This window comes from Rhinopithecus roxellana, chromosome 2 (assembly GCF_007565055.1).
Source record: "Rhinopithecus roxellana isolate Shanxi Qingling chromosome 2, ASM756505v1, whole genome shotgun sequence".
Taxonomy (NCBI): Eukaryota; Metazoa; Chordata; class Mammalia; order Primates; family Cercopithecidae; genus Rhinopithecus; species Rhinopithecus roxellana.
In genome coordinates this window covers 2,670,616-2,689,213 of record NC_044550.1, presented here as the reverse complement: position 1 = coordinate 2,689,213, position 18,598 = coordinate 2,670,616, and the positions used below count along the sequence as shown (strand labels likewise).

Genomic DNA, 18,598 nt, shown 5'->3' with positions numbered 1-18,598 from the left:
CCTGCGTCAGCCTCCAGAATAATTGGTATTAGAGGCACCTGGCACCACGCCTGGCTAATTTTCAAATTTTTACTAGAGAAAGGTTTTCATCATGTTGGCCAGGCTGGTCTCGAGCTCCTAATCTCGAGCGATCCACCTGCCTCGGCCTCCCAAAGTGCTGGGATTACAGGCATGAGCCACCGCGCCCGGTCTCCTCTATAAATTAAGAATAACATTACAATCTCTCTTGAGTTTGCTATTGTTTTTAAGATTACATAAGTCAATATACATAATAAAGCAATTAGAACATTGTCACAGCAGCGCCTAATAAATATTAGTCATTATTCTCTTTGAGAAATTAAAATCAAAGTATCTCGTATTTGCTCATGCTTATACTATTAGCATTATATCACTTGTTACAATTATTAGTATCACTCTTAATTGCAATTATAAAAATCAAAGGCAAAAACCATCTTATTAAAATTTTAGTTTATCTATTTTTTGAAAAGTGGCATACCAAGGTGATGTATATGTGATATTTCCCTATTGAGCAGAATATTTGATTGATAATAATATTAGTCATGTAATTGTGAGCAAGTTACTTAACTCCTCTATATTTCAGTTTCCTTTCTTGTGAAAGGAAAGGATATAGAGTAGCTACTTTATAGCTTTTGTAAGGATTGAAATATTTAAAATAAGTAAAACTTTTAGAACAACCCCTGACATAGCGTTAAAAAAAAAAAAAAAAAAAAAAAAGCCATTATTGAACTGTAGAGTGATTTAGAGAAGATGGAGTTCAATGATTCCTGGAGAAGTTATGAAATATATTGGGGTAGGGAGAGGCATATGGAACTTGGTTTTCTTTTCATACAAACAAGCTAAGCGAGAAGAAATAGCATTAGAGGTTCAGGCACTAAAGGTTCTGAGACTTGAGGGTAGAAATAACACAGTCTGTTTGTGGAAAAGCAGGAGAACAGAGAAATCAGGCTGCAAATATTGTATTCAGGTTTTCTTATGTGTTTTCTCTTATGGGAATTGTTATGTATTTCTGATACACACCAAGTAAAATAAAATGAAATATAAAACAATACAGATTTTATAACTCATTAAATAAAACAATATCTGAAATATTTTGAGAGAGGCAATTATAATCAGTAAAGTATGTAATGAAGTCTATAGTATAACTGAAGAAAGACACATAATAAAGAAGGAATATGATCCATTCCAATTAGCTGAATGTGTTATTATTCTAGTAGGGGTAATTCTGCATAAATAGCAAATGAAAAATAATTTTAAAAAATACCTCTAATTTAAACTACGATATATAAATTTAAACTATTGGCTCTTCTCTTTCTGTAGTATATTATGACCCATATCCAGAAAAAAAAATGAATATTAGCTTTTTTCCTAGTTAAATCACTAAATTATTTGTCCTTCAAAATCCCCAAGTTTGCTGAAAGTGAAAAATGAAGGGAAACATAAAGATAACCATCAAGAAAAGCAATCTCTCCTATCTCTCACTTCAACTGTGTTTTAAAACATTCAAAACATGGAAGAGAAACCAAAATAATTGTGGTCTCGATCAAATAAACATTTTCTATAAAGCATTTTCTTCACAATAATAGACACGAAAAATCCAAGACACTAGATTTACCATTCACGCCAATGGCGTATATCATGCTCAGAGCGAATGGTGGAGATGGAGCAGTTGGGGAAGAAGGAGTTACAGCAACTGTTTTGTCTTCATGAGAAAGAAAAGAGGTAACTTCTAATCTCTGTCAACAAGAACATTAGTCCTGCAGGTCAATCGACTAATAGTATTTGGTAGAAGGAGGGTCCTTACATATGGAAATGTTAACAGCATGTCCCAGGTTAAGGACTTATTTGACTAAATGAACTTAGAATCTATGGATTTATGCGCCTGGAAAATGTCGCAATGTTGGGATATAAAATATCCCATTCATGAATGAAACACTCTCTCCGCTGTGTGAAGTAATTCCAAAAAACTTCTCCTAAAGATTTGAGCTATGACTGCGGATCCAAGAGTGGATGATCGATGCAGAATGAAAGGCCTTGGAGAGCTGCCTTCCACAACCCAGACCTGTTCCTGCTTCATCTGAGTTCTCAAGTGCCAGTACCTCTGAAATGAATAGTAAGCTTTGATATTGGGGTAATACATCTGATTGGTATGAGTCTAATTTAACAAAGTAGTCTTTTGTTTTAGCTCACCAGACATTGATTTTTTTTCATTAATAACCAACAATAAAAATCCAATGTATACATAGAATTCTACTATTTTTCACTTTTTTTTTTTTTTTTTTTTTTTGAGACGGAGTCTCCCTCTGGCACCCAGGCTGGAGTGCGGTGGCATCATCTCGGCTCACTGCAACCTCTGCCTCCCAGGTTCAAGCAATTCTCTGCCTCAGCCTCCCCAGTAGCTGGGACTACAGGCTCAAGCCCCCATGCCTAGCTCATGTTTTGCATTTTGGTAGTGACGGGATTTCACCACTTTGCCCAGGCTGGTTGCAAACTCCTGAGCTCAGGCAATCCACCCCCTCGGCCTCCCAAAGTGTTGGGATTACAGGCGTGAGCCACCACACCTGCCGAATATTTTTCACTTTTTAAATCAATACAAATTGGTTACTTGTTTTCTAAAGTTTACTTTCTGATACAAAAGTAACAGGCTGGGGGCAGTGGCTCATGCCTGTAATCCCAACACTTTGGGAGACTAAGGCAGGCGGATGCTTTGAGGCCGGTAGTTTGAGACCAGCCTAGGCAACATAGTGAGACCCCCATCTCCACACACACACACACACAAATAAATTAATAAAAATAAAAATAAAAATTAGCATGGCACAGTGACTCATGTTTGCTGTCCCAGCTACTAGGGAAGCTGAGGCAGGAAGATCGCTTGAGCCCAGGAGGTTGAGGTTGCAGTAAGCCATGATCGCACCACTGCACTCCAGCCTGGGTGATAGAACAAGATCCGCCCCCCTCTTTCTGTCTCTGCCTCCTGTCTCTCTCTCTTTTAGAGTACATATTTATTAGTACATTGTGTAAAGTTTTCCTCATGTTGCATAGGCATTACTGAAATGGATCAGGTAGTTTTCAAGAGGTTAGTCATTACTTTTCAGGATCTTATTCTTAAAATTCATGTGGCTACAATTGAATGGCTGTCAGATGATCATTATCTCAAAATGGATAAATCACAAAATAACATTCTATAAAAATTGTACTAGAAATATAAATTGAACTCTAAATCTATATGAACACAATAACTTTTTAAGAAATATATGAACCATGAGGTAAACAACATTAAAATCTGTGTAGCATATTTCTTGCCAAAGTCACTTGTTCTTTCAAGCTTACTGTTACGTTTAGTGAAAATGTACACAGAAATTCCTTCTGAGGTTGGAAATCTTGCCAGTCTCATTACGAAGAAAGTTTTCTGAAAAGCCTGAGCATGAAGGCATGACATTCATTCACTCTCCCCGACCATTATATTCAAAATTTATTAGCACATATACCTTCCAGGCTGTTCATCAAAGTTTCAGTTACTGGCTATTCTTCCTCACAGGGGTGAGAGAATACTTCCTTTACTATATATGTTTCATATATATGAAAAATAATTTAAAATTTATATAATACATATTTACTTTATATATCATATATTTAATTTTATATATCATATAATATATATGTTATATATAATAATTATATATCATACATATATATCATATATATTTAATCATTATATATAATTTTTTAAGGAAAGTTTAAAAATTTAAACTATATCTTAGAGGGAAGACGCAATCTTTTTGCCCTTACTGCAATAATTGCTTTTCTCCATCAGGATCAAATTGGCCTTCATCTGCCATTTTTCTTTGTGGGAGTCAGGAAACTTGTCCTTCTTCACAAAGAATACTTATGCTACCTACATATTTTCTCCTCAGTATCAAGTTTCTTTCTTTTTTTTTCTTTTAAGACAGCTTTTAAATGAGGAAACCCTCCTTTCCTATATAAGTGTGTATGTGCCCATATATAACATGACCACAATTTAACAAATTAAGGAGGCAAACAGCTTTCAGATAGTAAGAAAGTAGCCAGAAAATATTTTATCATTTGAGACTCTTGTTCATCAATTTCTTGTATGTGTATCACCACACAAAAATCAAAAAGGAAAACAGAAAAAAAAAAAAAAAAAAGGTTTCACACAAGAGAGGCAAGAGAGAACCAATGCATAGATTCAAAAAGTACGATTTGGTGTAAAAGATAAAATAACATGCTTATGTATCTCTTCCTCCCCCCATTTTATAGCCTATCATATTCTTCTCCATTATGCAAATTCAGATATCCAACAGATGTCATTTAGAAGACAGGATATTTCCCAGCTGGGAATTGTGGCTCATGCCTGTAATCCCAGCACTTTGGGAGGCCAAGGTGGGTGGATCGCTTGAGCTCACAAGTTTAAGACCAGCCTAGGAACGTAGTGAAACCCCATCTCCACAAAAAATACAAAAAAATGAGCCTGGTATGATGATGTGTGTCTCTAGTCCCAGCTGCTTGGGACCCTGAGGTCAGAGGATGGCTTGAGCCCGAGAGGCAGAGGTTGCAGGGTCAAGATCGCACCACTTGCGCTGCAGCCTGGGAGACAGAGCCAGATCTTGTCTTAAAAAAAAAAAAAAAAAAAAAAAATCTAACAACACTTAATGCTTATTAACACCAAGAAAGAATAGTTTTTCTTTTTCTTTCCCCTAAAGGGGGATATACACATCAATCTATTCATTGACATGTAGACTTGTTTCAAGTAAATATAGCAAATGAAATTGACGTGTTTGAAAATAAGTTAGTGTTACTGTTTCCTTTTCAAGGTGCTAGCATACAATACTGGTGATTACCTAAAAAATCACCAAGTAAGACAGATTTGTTTGAGAGAGAGTGATTACATATGAAAAACTTAAAATAGTATATAACTGTATTTGGAGAGTACTATAAGGAGAAGTAAGCTCAAAATACAACATGAAAAGCATCTCCTTGTTAAATTTGGACATTTCTGCTTCTAGTTGCAAGTTAGATATGAAAAAGAAAGTGCATTTTGTTTTATAATGAAATAAATATTTAAAACAATACTAAATTTAGGTAACTAAGGAAAACTAAGGAAGTTTTTATGTGTGTCACAATAAAATAATGTGTCACAATAAAATCATATGGATATCATATAGTAACATATGCATATAATAACATATTACTTTAGGGTCTTCATTAAAAAAATCATTTAAAACATAGCTATATGTAATAAACTTAACAGATAATGGTAAGTGCCTACATTCTAAAACTTGGTAAGTCAAATTAAATTGTCAGAATGATTTAAAACATAAATAAAATATGTTCATAGTCATTGAAGTACCTAGCGAAAGGATCCATGGCTTTCCTTCCATGCATTTCTCTATATTTGTATAAATCATTCTCACTCTTATAAAATATTTCCCTTAACTCACACATTTCATACCTTAGGCATAGTAGGTAGCATTCACATAGTAAATGTTTACCATTGCAATTATCCCTAGTTCATAAAGAGTACTTCAAAATTCAAGCTTAATAATATAATATACACATAATACACAACTATATATTTGCATATGTAATGAATGCATACATTGTATTGAATTCTGCAATTCTACAACCCACCAGCATTTTGGAATCGGGAAAACAAAACAAAACCCCGACTTTTGATGTGGAGCACATGAGAACAATCTATGTCTTTGTCTTTTATTAGAAAAGTTATATGAATTTGAGAAAGAGTTCCTTTCTTTATTTGAAAGATGATGGCAAGTTTGCTCAATCTTATAGTTTGAATTAATGATTGTGAGAACATTTTGGACAAACATGCTGGCAAAATAGTAGAAAATAATGTTTCTTTGATCAATAAATACTGATGTCTCTTGTCCCTCCTTTGGTAAATAATTATCAACTATAATTTTGTTACACGTTGGAATATAGCACAAAAATTACAACAGTTCTCACGCATTTTTCTAAAAACGAACACAACATCCCCATTAATACCTATTTAAATTTCATTTTTAATGTAATCAAATAAATATTTATACAAAACACTTTAAGAGTCTAGTGGACAAATTATGTAATGAACACTGTGAGGAAGTCTGAAAATATTTCCCCTTGAAAATAAAATTATTTATGTGTAAACATGTTTACTGATATATATTTAGCATTGATTCAGTTACAAGGAAAGAATAAAATGAAAAAGAGGGGAAGGGAGAGGGAAGGAAGGAAGGAAGGGAGGGAGGGAAGGAAGGAGGGAGGGAGGGAGGGAGGGAGGAAAGAGAAATAGTGTTTTGCTGGTATTAAAAATATATCATAAAATTGTACCTTTCGAAACAGGTGACCTTTTCTTTTCTGTAAAGCTTCAGCTAAATTGCTTTTGAGGAAAAAATGTACCTTTCTTTATTGACTTACTTCACTTGCTAATACAAATTATTTTGTCTTGGTAGCCTGGTCAAAAGGTCTTCAATTGAATTCTTGCTTCTTCAAGATAATACGGTATTGACCATTCATGTAGATAAAAATCTTTACCAGGGGACTGCTTTAATTTAAGGGGATGGAGTTTTACATTATCTACATTTAAAGGTTTCAAATATAAAATAAGACAACAAAAAGAGATAAGAATAGGATACAAGAAGGAACTCCAGAAAACTGTTAGAAAAACAAACAAATGTTTTTGTATTTTAGATCGCAGAGGGTGTTTTAAGAGGCAAAACCAACAAGGGCAAATACACCATTTTGTGTAAATAAATATATTTATAGTTTTTATTTTAATACCATGTTTTAAACCCAGCATTTACGATTCATAATATTATGTTACATAACGATTGAAATAATTTAATTAATTTTATAACATATTTATAAAGGTTACCATCATTAACCATGATTACTTCATTGTCTGTTTGCACAACACGGAGAACTCTCAGTAAAACCTGCTTTCTTCTTCTTGGCTCTATGACTTTTCTATTGCCCTGAACCCTGACCACAACATTGAGCCATTCTTTTGGGCTGTCTATCTCTGTCACCTATCCTTGCAGTAAACTGCAACATTCAGGAGTGCCTTGTAGCCACCTGGTCACTTGATAATTAAAGTGACCTGTTACACAAAGGCAACAGACAAAGACACACAGAAATAAGGAAGCAATGTCATGTCCAGGCCACAGATATCCTTTTCGGATACATTCAGGAGACTCCCTTTAATATGAGGTTAACTTCCAATAAATCATCTTCAACTATTTAGGAATCTAAACAGGTGTTACATTTTCTGTAGTCAGAATAAGACTCTTCATTATTTATTCTAATTAAAGACATACTGCTTTCATCTTTTGATCTTGATGCGAGGGAAAACAAATTGTAGATCATTTTGTTCTTCAGTAGGAAATGTCCTACTAAGATGGAAGACACTAAAGGCATTATTTTCAAACTTATCTAATCTACATAGAATATGTGATGAAATTAAATTAAGACTATAACCAGGGAGACCAATGACATGGATGAGAAGAGTGAACAAAAAATACTTACTGCCAAGTGGAATATTACATTTTAGAACATTTGTATATAGAAATAATTTTTAAACAAAATCTATTTTTGTTTTAAAAATACAATGAGAATAAAGCAGAAATATGTTTAGTTGAATCTTCATCAATATTTTATATGATTTTTGCAAATGCAAAAATTGTGAATTGAACTGAAAATACTTCTATATTACATACTTAAAATATGAAATGATGAAAACATTGTTTTTACTCAATATTTTACATGTCATAGATTAGTGATGCATTTCTTATTGTCAAATAATGATTTAACCTAAGTTGAAATAAGTACTGGTTTAAATAAACCTTCAGTGCATGTAGGATTCCACAGGGCCTTGAAAAGAAGAAAACAAAAAGAAATGAATGAAATCAATAAAATAAAATGAAATTTTACTTAATATGAATATTTAAAATGTTCACAGAATTTTAACAAACACAGACCAACATAAAACGGTTCTATTTATGATTTTCTCAATCAAAAATTGCTCTTAACATTTATAACAAATACATTTAGTAATGCATATAGGCTCCCAACTTCCAATTAAATATGCTGTATTACCAAACATGAGATTAAAGAGGGAAGATTAGTTAGCAAATATTTTCATTTCCTTGCTTTTATAATTAGAGCACAAAAACAAGTTTTAATAAACTGTTTTTCTTTATGTATTCCTCCATCTTAAAGAAAACTGCAAGAAAATGAAATAATTAAGCACTATGTAAGTCTCACGTGGCTGTCCTGGTATTTTTGTAACCCGTAGTCACCATCCAAAGTACTAAACACAAAGCTTCAACAGAATTTTGTTAATCTGCAACAATTATTCTCTTATTATTATATTTTAATCTCTAAACTTTATCGCAATTTTAAGTAATAAGAAATATAAGACATTTCAAAATATTTCACCCTTTTTACAAAAGGAGACTTCATTTTGTGCTGGTACTATATATGAAAAGAAGTATAAATTGCAAGAAGCATAGAATGTGATATCTGCTCCCAGGAATGTAAAAATTTAGTTCGAATGATATAAATGAATAGAGGAAAGGATGAGCCATACTACAAAGATGGTAAGTTATAATAAATAGGACATATACATGCTAATATAGGAAACTGGCAATATTATATAGGACTGGTAACTGTAAAATGAAGGTAGGTTAAATAGAACTGGTAACTGCTGAAGGAGTTCTACAGAAAGAGAAATCACTCCTTGTTTGCGTTGTCCAATCAAGGATATGAAATTGGAGGTTGGCTTAAAATAGAGATATATTGTGGGGCAGAGGTGTTCCAGATGAAATGGTTAAAAATAAACCAAAAATGAAACGAAACCTAAAAACTTAGAAAATGATTAACAGTTTGTAATGAATCAGTGTTGATGGAATAAAAGGTTTTAGTTTGAAAACAGTAGGTGTTCGAACCGCATAAATAGGGGAGGGTACAATTTTAGCAGCCATAGATGCTGGATTGGGGAGTGTGGATTCTATCCTACATGCCTTATTGAGCCATTCAGTGTGTATGTGTGTGTGTGTGTGTGTGTGTGTGTGTGTGTTTCAAATTAGAAATACAACACAACATAAGCTGTGTGTTTGCATTTATTTTTTATTTTTGGAAAATGTATCTGTGGTGTTACGTAGATTAGAACGCATAGAGACTAAATGTAACATGACAAGACCAAAAGCAATATGAGGAAATCCTGAAGCACTCAGCAGGATTGAGAGTTGAATGTTTTTGGCAGTATGATTTTCCCTGTCACCACGCTTGTCCTGGTTCTGTGAACAGTGACCCATCACTCGAGTTCCAGCTCAAATGCAACACTGGCAGAACCATCTTCCCTGATGGCTCTTTTCTAGACAGTAGCTCCTTCCCTTCATTTAGTTTCTCTTAATCTCATCTTTCTGTTTATCTCCTTTATGCCCTTAACATGGTGTGAAATTCTCTTGTTTATTTCTTTGGTTTTTAGTTTACTGCCTGTCTTCGTTGACTAGAATATGAGGTTTATGAAGACAAAAAACTTGTCTGGTTGCCTCTGCTTGGTGTTCACTGCTACAATCTCAGTGTCTGGAATATCTCTTTCTCTTTTTTTTTTCTTTTACGTAACTGTTTGTAAATGAATAGGGGTAATACAAGGAACATCAGGAGTACAAATGTGTGTTACACACAGATGCAAATATGGTATTGCCAGCCATTTTCTTAAAAAAAAAGTCCACAAAATCTTTAAGACTAAGGATTAAACATTAAGAAGATGTCTGACATTCAGTATTTATTACACAAATACTGGTTGAGTGAATGTGAAAGACAGAGAGAATATATTTTTATATGTTATTTTATACATTTCAGAAATCTGGAATTCTGTTTTTCTGTGTAATTTAAGGCTCCTAACATTCATATACTTAATGAAAGTCTAACCCAGGTCCACTTCTTAATTTTAAAATAGTAAAATGAAAGGAAAAATACCATAATAGCCTGAATATGTTCAGAGACACACATGTAATGAAAATATATGATACTAAAATTTCTCTTCCCACGAAAGTTTTAATATTCTAGTATTTGTAATGTGAAGTGGAAAAAAAGAAAAAAAAACTTTAATATATCTGTGTCATTTTGAGCAAGTAGAACACGAAGACAACTGCAAAGAAACAGTAAAGTTCACCTAATGAGAACAAATGGCTTCCTGTGAGTACATTGTAGTGAAAATAATAATTTGAAAGATTCTTTTTTATGATCTACCACTCTGGGGATATTATAAACTAGGAAAATCAGCTACAAAATAGACTAGTCTTCTTGGGCTTTAAGGTATAATGCATTCAATATATTGTCAAATTAGAAAGAAAAATTCTGCAATATTTAACATTTATTTTTAATAACTACATTTTAGAAACAAAATTGTCATTCAATTCTTTGTTTCCACAAAATTTTCCAAGTGATTTTATTTTGTAAGAAAGTAGGTCTTGAATAGAAAGCAAATACATTGTGCAAATAATTTCATATTCAAGTTTGCAGTGATGAGTTTTCTTTTTTAAATAATGTATTTATACTTTGAAAGTACATTTTATTATTATAAAAATGCATATGTTCATTGCAAAAAGTGACAAAAAGAGATAAACAAAAATAAGGAAATAAAATGGTACATTCCTACAAACCAGAGATCACCACTATACTAAGCTTTCTGGATTCATTTCCACTTATTTTTTTTTTTTAATTAAAAAGGGAACCGCATAGTACATTCTGTTTTTCATTTTACTTGCCTTTTTCCCCAGTAGTAACCTCTAACTGTTCATGTAAAGAAGTTTTCATCATATCTAATAGCAATCCTTGTTCAAATTTCTTCAGATGTACCTCAAATACATGTTACTGCTGGACTGCCCATCCCAGTTTAGTCCTGGCCATACATTACATCTTACTATAATGCCATTTAAATATTTTTGCGTATTTTTAAGTTGGGAAAACATACCCTTTATTGGGAAAACTTTTAAGATACAGAAAAACAGACTTGTACTATTCTTTTTTTCTGTTTTTTTATTATTATACCTTAAGTTCTAGGGTACATGTGCATAACGTGCAGGTTTGTTACATATGTATACTTGTGCCATGTTGGTGTGCTGCACCCATCAACTCGTCAGCACCCATCTATTCATCATTTATATCAGGTATAACTCCCAATGCAATCCCTCCCCCCTTCCCCCTCCCCATGATAGGCCCCGGTGTGTGATGTTCCCCTTCCCGAGTCCAAGTGATCTGATTGTTCAGTTCCCACCTATGAGTGAGAACATGCGGTGTTTGGTTTTCTGTTCTTGTGATAGTTTGCTAAGAATGATGGTTTCCAGCTGCATCCATGTCCCTACAAAGGACGCAAACTCATCCTTTTTTATGGCTGCATAGTATTCCATGGTGTATATGTGCCACATTTTCTTAATCCAGTCTGTCACAGATGGACATTTGGGTTGATTCCAAGTCTTTGCTATTGTGAATAGTGCCACAATAAACATATGTGTGCATGTGTCTTTATAGCAGCATGATTTATAATCCTTTGGGTATATACCCAGTAGTGGGATGGCTGGGTCATATGGTACATCTAGTTCTAGATACTTGAGGAATTGCCATACTGTTTTCCATAATGGTTGAACTAGTTTACAATCCCACCAACAGTGTAAAAGCGTTCCTATTTCTCCACATCTTCTCCAAAAGCTGTTGTTTCCTGACTTTTTAATGATTGCCATTCTAACTGGTGTGAGATGGTATCTCATTGTGGTTTTGATTTGCATTTCTCTGATGGCCAGTGATGATGAGCATTTTTTCATGTGTCTGTTGGCTGTATGAATGTCTTCTTTTGAGAAATGTCTGTTCATATCCTTTGCCCACTTTTTGATGGGGTTGTTTGTTTTTTTCTTGTATATTTGTTTGAGTTCTTTGTAGATTCTGGATATTAGCCCTTTGTCAGATGAGTAGATTGCAAAAATTGTCTCCCATTCTGTAGGTTGCCTGTTCACTCTGATGGTAGTTTCTTTTGCTGTGCAGAAGCTCTTTAGTTTAATGAGATCCCATTTGTCAATTTTGGCTTTTGCTGCCGTGGCTTTTGGTGTTTTAGACATGAAGTCCTTGCCCATGCCTATGCCCTGAATGGTACTACCTAGGTTTTCTTCTAGGGCTTTTATGGTATTAGGTGTAACATTTAAGTCACTAATCCATCTTGAATTAATCTTCATATAAGGAGTAAGGAAAGGATCCAGTTTCAGCTTTCTACTTATGGCTAGCCAATTTTCCCAGCACCATTTATTTAATAGGGAATCCTTTCCCCATTTCTTGTTTCTCTCAGGTTTGTCAAAGATCAGATGGCTGTAGATGTGTGGTATTATTTCTGAGGACTCTGTTCTGTCCCATTGGTCTATATCTCTGTTTTGGTACCAGTACCATGCTGTTTTGGTTACTGTAGCCTTGTAGTATAGTTTGAAGTCAGGTAGCGTGACGCCTCCAGCTTTGTTCTTTTGACTTAGGATTGTCTTGGTAATGCGGGCTCTTTTTTGGTTCCATATGAACTTTAAAGCAGTTTTTTCCAATTCTGTGAAGAAACTCATTGGTAGCTTGATGGGGATGGCATTGCATCTATAAATGACCTTGGGCAGTATGGCCATTTTCACGATATTGATTCTTCCTATCCATGAGCATGGTATGTTCTTCCATTTGTTAGTGTCCTCTTTTATTTCACTGAGCAGTGGTTTGTAGTTCTCCTTGAAGAGGTCCTTTACATCCCTTGTAAGTTGGATTCCTAGGTATTTTATCCTCCTTGAAGCAATTGTGAATGGAAGTTCATTCATGATTTGGCTCTCTGTTTGTCTGTTACTGGTGTATAAGAATGCTTGTGATTTTTGCACATTAATTTTGTATCCTGAGACGTTGCTGAAGTTGCTTATCAGCTTAAGGAGATTTTGGGCTGAGACAATGAGGTTTTCTAAATATACAATCATGTCATCTGCAAACAGGGACAATTTGACTTCTTCTTTCCTAACTGAATACCCTTTATTTCTTTCTCTTTCCTGATTGCCCTAGCCAGAACTTCCAACACTATGTTGAATAGGAGTGGTGAGAGAGGGCATCCCTGTCTTGTGCCAGTTTTCAAAGGGAATTTTTCCAGTTTTTGCCCATTCAGTATGATGTTGGCTGTGGGTTTGTCATAAATAGCTCTTATTATTTTGAGGTACATTCCATCGATACCGAATTTATTGAGCGTTTTTAGCATGAAAGGCTGTTGAATTTTGTCAAAGGCTTTTTCTGCATCTATTGAGATAATCATGTGGTTCTTGTCTTTGCTTCTGTTTATATGCTGGATTACGTATATTGATTTGCGAATGTTGAACCAGCCTTGCATCCTGGGGATGAAGCCCACTTGATCATGGTGGATAAGCTTTTTGATGTGCTGCTGAATCTGGTTTGCCAGTATTTTATCGAGGATTTTTGCATCGATGTTCATCAGGGATATTGGTCTAAAATTCTCTCTTTTTGTTGTGTCTCTGCCAGGCTTTGGTATCAGGATGATGTTGGCCTCATAAAATGAGTTAGGGAGGATTCCCTCTTTTTCTATTGATTGGAATAGTTTCAGAAGGAATGGTACCAGCTCCTCCTTGTACCTCTGGTAGAATTCAGCTGTGAATCCATCTGGTCCTGGACTTTTTTTGGTTGGTAGGCTATTAATTATTGCCTCAATTTCAGAGCCTGCTATTGGTCTATTCAGGGATTCAACTTCTTCCTGGTTTAGTCTTGGAAGAGTGTAAGTGTCCAGGAAATTATCCATTTCTTCTAGATTTCCTAGTTTATTTGCATAGAGGTGTTTATAGCATTCTCTGATGGTAGTTTGTATTTCTGTGGGGTCAGTGGTGATATCCCCTTTATCATTTTTTATTGCATCTATTTGATTCCTCTCTCTTTTCTTCTTTATTAGTCTTGCTAGCAGTCTGTCAATTTTGTTGATCTTTTCAAAAAACCAACTTCTGGATTCATTGATTTTTTGGAGGGTTTTTGTGTCTCTATCTCCTTCAGTTCTGCTCTGATCTTAGCTATTTCTTGCCTTCTGCTAGCTTTTGAATGTGTTTGCTCTTGCCTCTCTAGTTCTTTTAATTGTGATGTTAGAGTGTCAATTTTAGATCTTTCCTGCTTTCTCTTGTGGGCAGTTAGTGCTATAAATTTCCCTCTACACACTGCTTTAAATGTGTCCCAGAGATTCTAGTATGTTGTGTCTTTGTTCTCATTGATTTCAAAGAACATCTTTATTTCTGCCTTCATTTCGTTATGTACCCAGTAGTCATTCAGGAGCAGGTTGTTCAGTTTCCATGTAGTTGAGCGGTTTTGATTGAGTTTCTTAGTCCTGAGTTCTAGTTTGATTGCACTGTGGTCTGAGAGACAGTTTGTTATAATTTCTGTTCTTGTACATTTGCTGAGGAGTGCTTTACTTCCAATTATTGGTCAATTTTGGAATAAGTGAGATGTGGTGCTGAGAAGAATGTATATTCTGTTGATTTGGGGTGGAGAGTTCTATAGATGTCTATTAGGTCCACTTGGTGCAGAGATGAGTTCAATTCCTGGATATCCTTGTTAATTTTCTGTCTCGTTGATCTGTCTAATGTTGACAGTGGAGTGCTGAAGTCTCCCATTATTATTCTATGGGAGTCTAAGTCTCTTTGTAAGTCTCTTAAGGACTTGCTTGATGAATCTGGGTGCTCCTGTATTGGGTGTGTATATATTTAGGATAGTTAGCTCTTCCTGTTGAATTGATCCCTTTACCATTATGTAATGGCCTTCTTTGTCTCTTTTGACCTTTGATGGTTTAAAGTCTGTTTTATCAGAGACTAGTATTGCAACCCCTGCTTTTTTTTTTTTTTTTTTTGTTCTCCATTTGCTTCGTAGATCTTCCTCCATCCCTTTATTTTGAGCCTATGTATGTCTCTGCATGTAAGATGGGTCTCCTGAATACAGCAGACTGATGGGTCTTGACTCTTTATCCAATTTGTCAGTCTGTGTCTTTTAATTGGAGCATTTAGTCCATTAACATTTAAGGTTAATATTGTTATGTGTGAACTTGATCCTGCCATTATGATATTAACTGGTTATTTTACTCGTTAGTTGATGCAGTTTCTTCCTAGCCTGGATGGTCTTTACATTTTGGCATGTTTTTGCAATGGCTGGTAACGGTTGTTCCTTTCCATGTTTAGGGCTTCCTTCAGGGTCTCTTGGAAGGCAGGCCTGGTGGTGACAATATCTCTAAGCATTTGCTTTTCTGTAAAGAATTTTATTTCTGTTTCACTTATGAAACTTAGTTTGGATGGATATGAAATTCTGGGTTTAGAATTCTGTCTTGAAGAATGTTGAATATTGGCCCCCACTCTCTTCTGGCTTGTAGAGTTTCTGCCGAGAGATCTGCTGTTAGTCTGATGGGCTTCCCTTTGTGGGTAACCCGACCTTTCTCTCTGGCTGCCCTTAAGATTCTTTCCTTCATTTCAACTTTGGTGAATCTGGCAATTATGTGTCTTGGAGTTGCTCTTCTCGAGGAGTATCTCTGTGGCGTTCTCTGTATTTCCTGAATTTGAATGTTGGCCTGCCCTACAAGGTTCGGGAAGTTCTCCTGGATGATATCCTGAAGAGTGTTTTCCAACTGGGTTCCATTTTCCCCCTCACTTTCAGGCACACCAATCAGACGTAGATTTGGTCTTTTTACATAATCCCATAATTCTTGCAGGATTTGTTCATTTCTTTTTCTTCTTTTTTCTTTTGGTTTCTCTTCTCGCTTCATTTCATTCATTTGATCCTCAATCGCTGATACTCTTTCTTTCAGTTGATCGAGTCAGGTTACTGAAGCTTGTGCATTTGTCACGTATTTCTCGTGTCATGGTTTTCATCTCTGTCATTTCGTTTATGACCTTCTCTGCATTAATTAGTCTAGCTGTCAATTCTTCCACTCTTTTTTCAAGATTTTTAGTTTCTTTGCGCTTGGTACGTAATTCCTCCTTTAGCTCTGAGAAGTTTGATGGACTGAAGCCTTCTTCTCTCATCTCGTCAAAGTCATTCTCTGACCAGCTTTGATCCGTTGCTGGCTATGGGCTGCGCTCCTTTGCAGGGGGAGATGCACTCTTATTTTTTGAATTTCCAGCTTTTCTGCCCTGCTTTTTCCCCATCTTTGTGCTTTTGTCTGCCTCTGGTCTTTGATGATGGTGACGTACTGATGGGGTTTTGGTATAGATGTCCTTCCTGTTTGATAGTTTTCCTTCTAACAGTCAGGACCCTCAGGTGTTGGTCTGTTGGAGATTGCTTGAGGTCCACTCCAGACCCTGTTTGCCTGGGTATCAGCAGCAGAGGTTGCAGAAGATAGAATATTGCTGAACAGCGAGTGTACCTGTCTGATTCTTACTTTGGAAGCTTCCTCTCAGGGGTGTACTCCACCATGTGAGGTGTGGGGTGTCAGACTGCCCCTAGTGGGGGATGTCTCTCAGTTAGGGTACTCAGGGGTCAGGGACCCACTTGAGCAGGCAGTGTGTCCCTTCTCAGATCTCAACCTCCGTGTTGGGAGATCCACTGCTCTCTTCAAAGCTGTCAGACAGTCGTTTGCGTCTGCAGAGGTTTCTGCTGCTTTTGTTGTTGTTGTTGTTAACTGTGCCCTGTCCCCAGAGGTGGAGTCTACAGAGACAGGCAGGTTTCCTTGAGCTGCTGTGAGATCCACCCAGTTCGAGCTTCCCAGCGGCTTTGTTTACCTACTTAAGCCTCAGCAATGGCGGGTGCCCCTCCCCCAGCCTCGCTGTTGTCTTGTGGTTAGATCGCAGACTGCTGTGTTGGCAATGAGGGAGGCTCCGTGGGCGTGGGACCCTCCCGGCCAGGTGTGGGATATATTCTCCTGGTGTGCCCGTTTGCTTAAAGCGCAGTATTGGGGTGGGAGTCACCCGATTTTCCAGGTGTTGTGTGTCTCCGTTCCCCTGGCTAGGAAAAGGGATTCCCTTCCCCCTTGCGCTTCCCAGGGGAGGCGATGCCTCGCCCTGCTTCAGCTCTCGCTGGTCGGGCTGCAGCAGGTGACCAGCACCGATTGTCTGGCACTCCCTAGTGAGATGACCCCAGTACCTCAGTTGAAAATGCAGAAATCACCGGTCTTCTGTGTCGCTTGCGCTGGGAGTTGGAGACTGGAGCTGTTCCTATTCGGCCATCTTGCTCCGCCCCTTTTTTTTGTTTTTTTTTTTTGAGACGGAGTCTCGCTCTGTCACTCGGGCTGGAGTGCAGTGGCCGGATCTCAGCTCACTGCAACTTCCGCCTCCCGGGTTTACGCCATTCTCCTACCTCAGCCTCCCGAGTAGCAGGGACTACAGGCGCCCGCCATCTCGCCCGGCTAGTTTTTGTATTTTTTAGTAGCATCTTCATTTTTAAGGATACCATATGAGTTGTCTTGTAGAATACTGGCCATTTGGATTTTGTCTGATTGTTGACTGATGGTATTGTTTAACTTATTCACCCACCTCCTCTGTTTCCTGACTACTGAAATTTAAGCCTATAAGCTTGAAAGGTCTATACTTTTTCAGTGGGCAAAACAAGAAAATATTCTTCAATTAACAAATAGTAAGTTCATATTGACACTTTACATTTGAATATAACATTACCAGGTTCTTTCCTTTATCTTGTATTTTCATAGTTATGTTTATTTTCTCTTATCCTGAAATAACTTGGATGCTAGAAACATTAGATTTAGGTGTTAAATGTTATAACACACAAATAACTTCCCAAGTATTACAACAATAGTAATATAATTTTACTTCTGATTGAAGTTTTAGATTTTTTTTGCACTTGTATTTGTCCTTATATTGTAACTCATTTGATGATAATCCATTATCAAATAGCCCCCTATTGTTATGTGTGTTGTTTTTCATCTTTAACTGTTACAAAAAAATGATCATAAAGAAAATCTTATGAAAATATTGTTTGGCACACATGAAAGTGTATGTTCAGGTTAAATTTCTAGAGATAGCATTGCTAGGTGTAGGATAATACCATACATAATTCTATTAGCATTTTCAAAATCCTCTTCCGGAGAGTATGTGCCATTGCTATTCTTTAGTAGGAGAAAATTTAAAACAAAATGTAAAAAATGTTTAAAATATTAATGTGATTTAATGATATTCAGTCCTTTAAATTATGAACAGTAAAATTCATTCATTAATATTACAGGAAAATAATATGGATCTATTTGACATGCCAAAAACATATATGAAGACATATATGTTTATGTACTTGTAATATATTTATAGATAAGCCAGCATTTATATGATTATTTTAACATACTAAAACCAAAGTGGAGGAAAAAAAAAAAAAACTTTCAAAAGTATATAAAATAATACACTCACACCAAGTATTTTTTACATTTTCATGAATTACATAAATTCTTTTTAGTTTTGTATTTTATGACATATGATTGTGTCATATTACTGATACTCCTGCAAAGAAAAGTTAATTTTTTCAGACTCATTTAGGGTCTGTAGCATCTTTTTCATAAATCAAAAAAAAAAAAAAAAAA

At 35.7% G+C, this 18,598-nt stretch overlaps 1 protein-coding gene across 2 annotated transcripts in view; it reads right to left on the bottom strand.

Moving 5' to 3' along the window:
* CCSER1 (coiled-coil serine rich protein 1) overlaps positions 1-18,598 on the bottom strand; it is a 1,539,837-nt gene that overhangs the window by 660,530 nt on the left and 860,709 nt on the right. Inside the window, exon 10 of one of the 2 annotated variants that reach the window (XM_030921410.1) lies at positions 7,798-7,905. The exons of the other annotated variant lie outside the window; for it this stretch is intronic. Within the exon in view, the coding sequence (XP_030777270.1) occupies positions 7,846-7,905 (60 nt within the window). The 3' untranslated portion in view covers positions 7,798-7,845. Of the gene's footprint in view, positions 1-7,797; positions 7,906-18,598 lie in introns of those variants that run through there. 2 annotated transcript variants of the gene reach the window in all.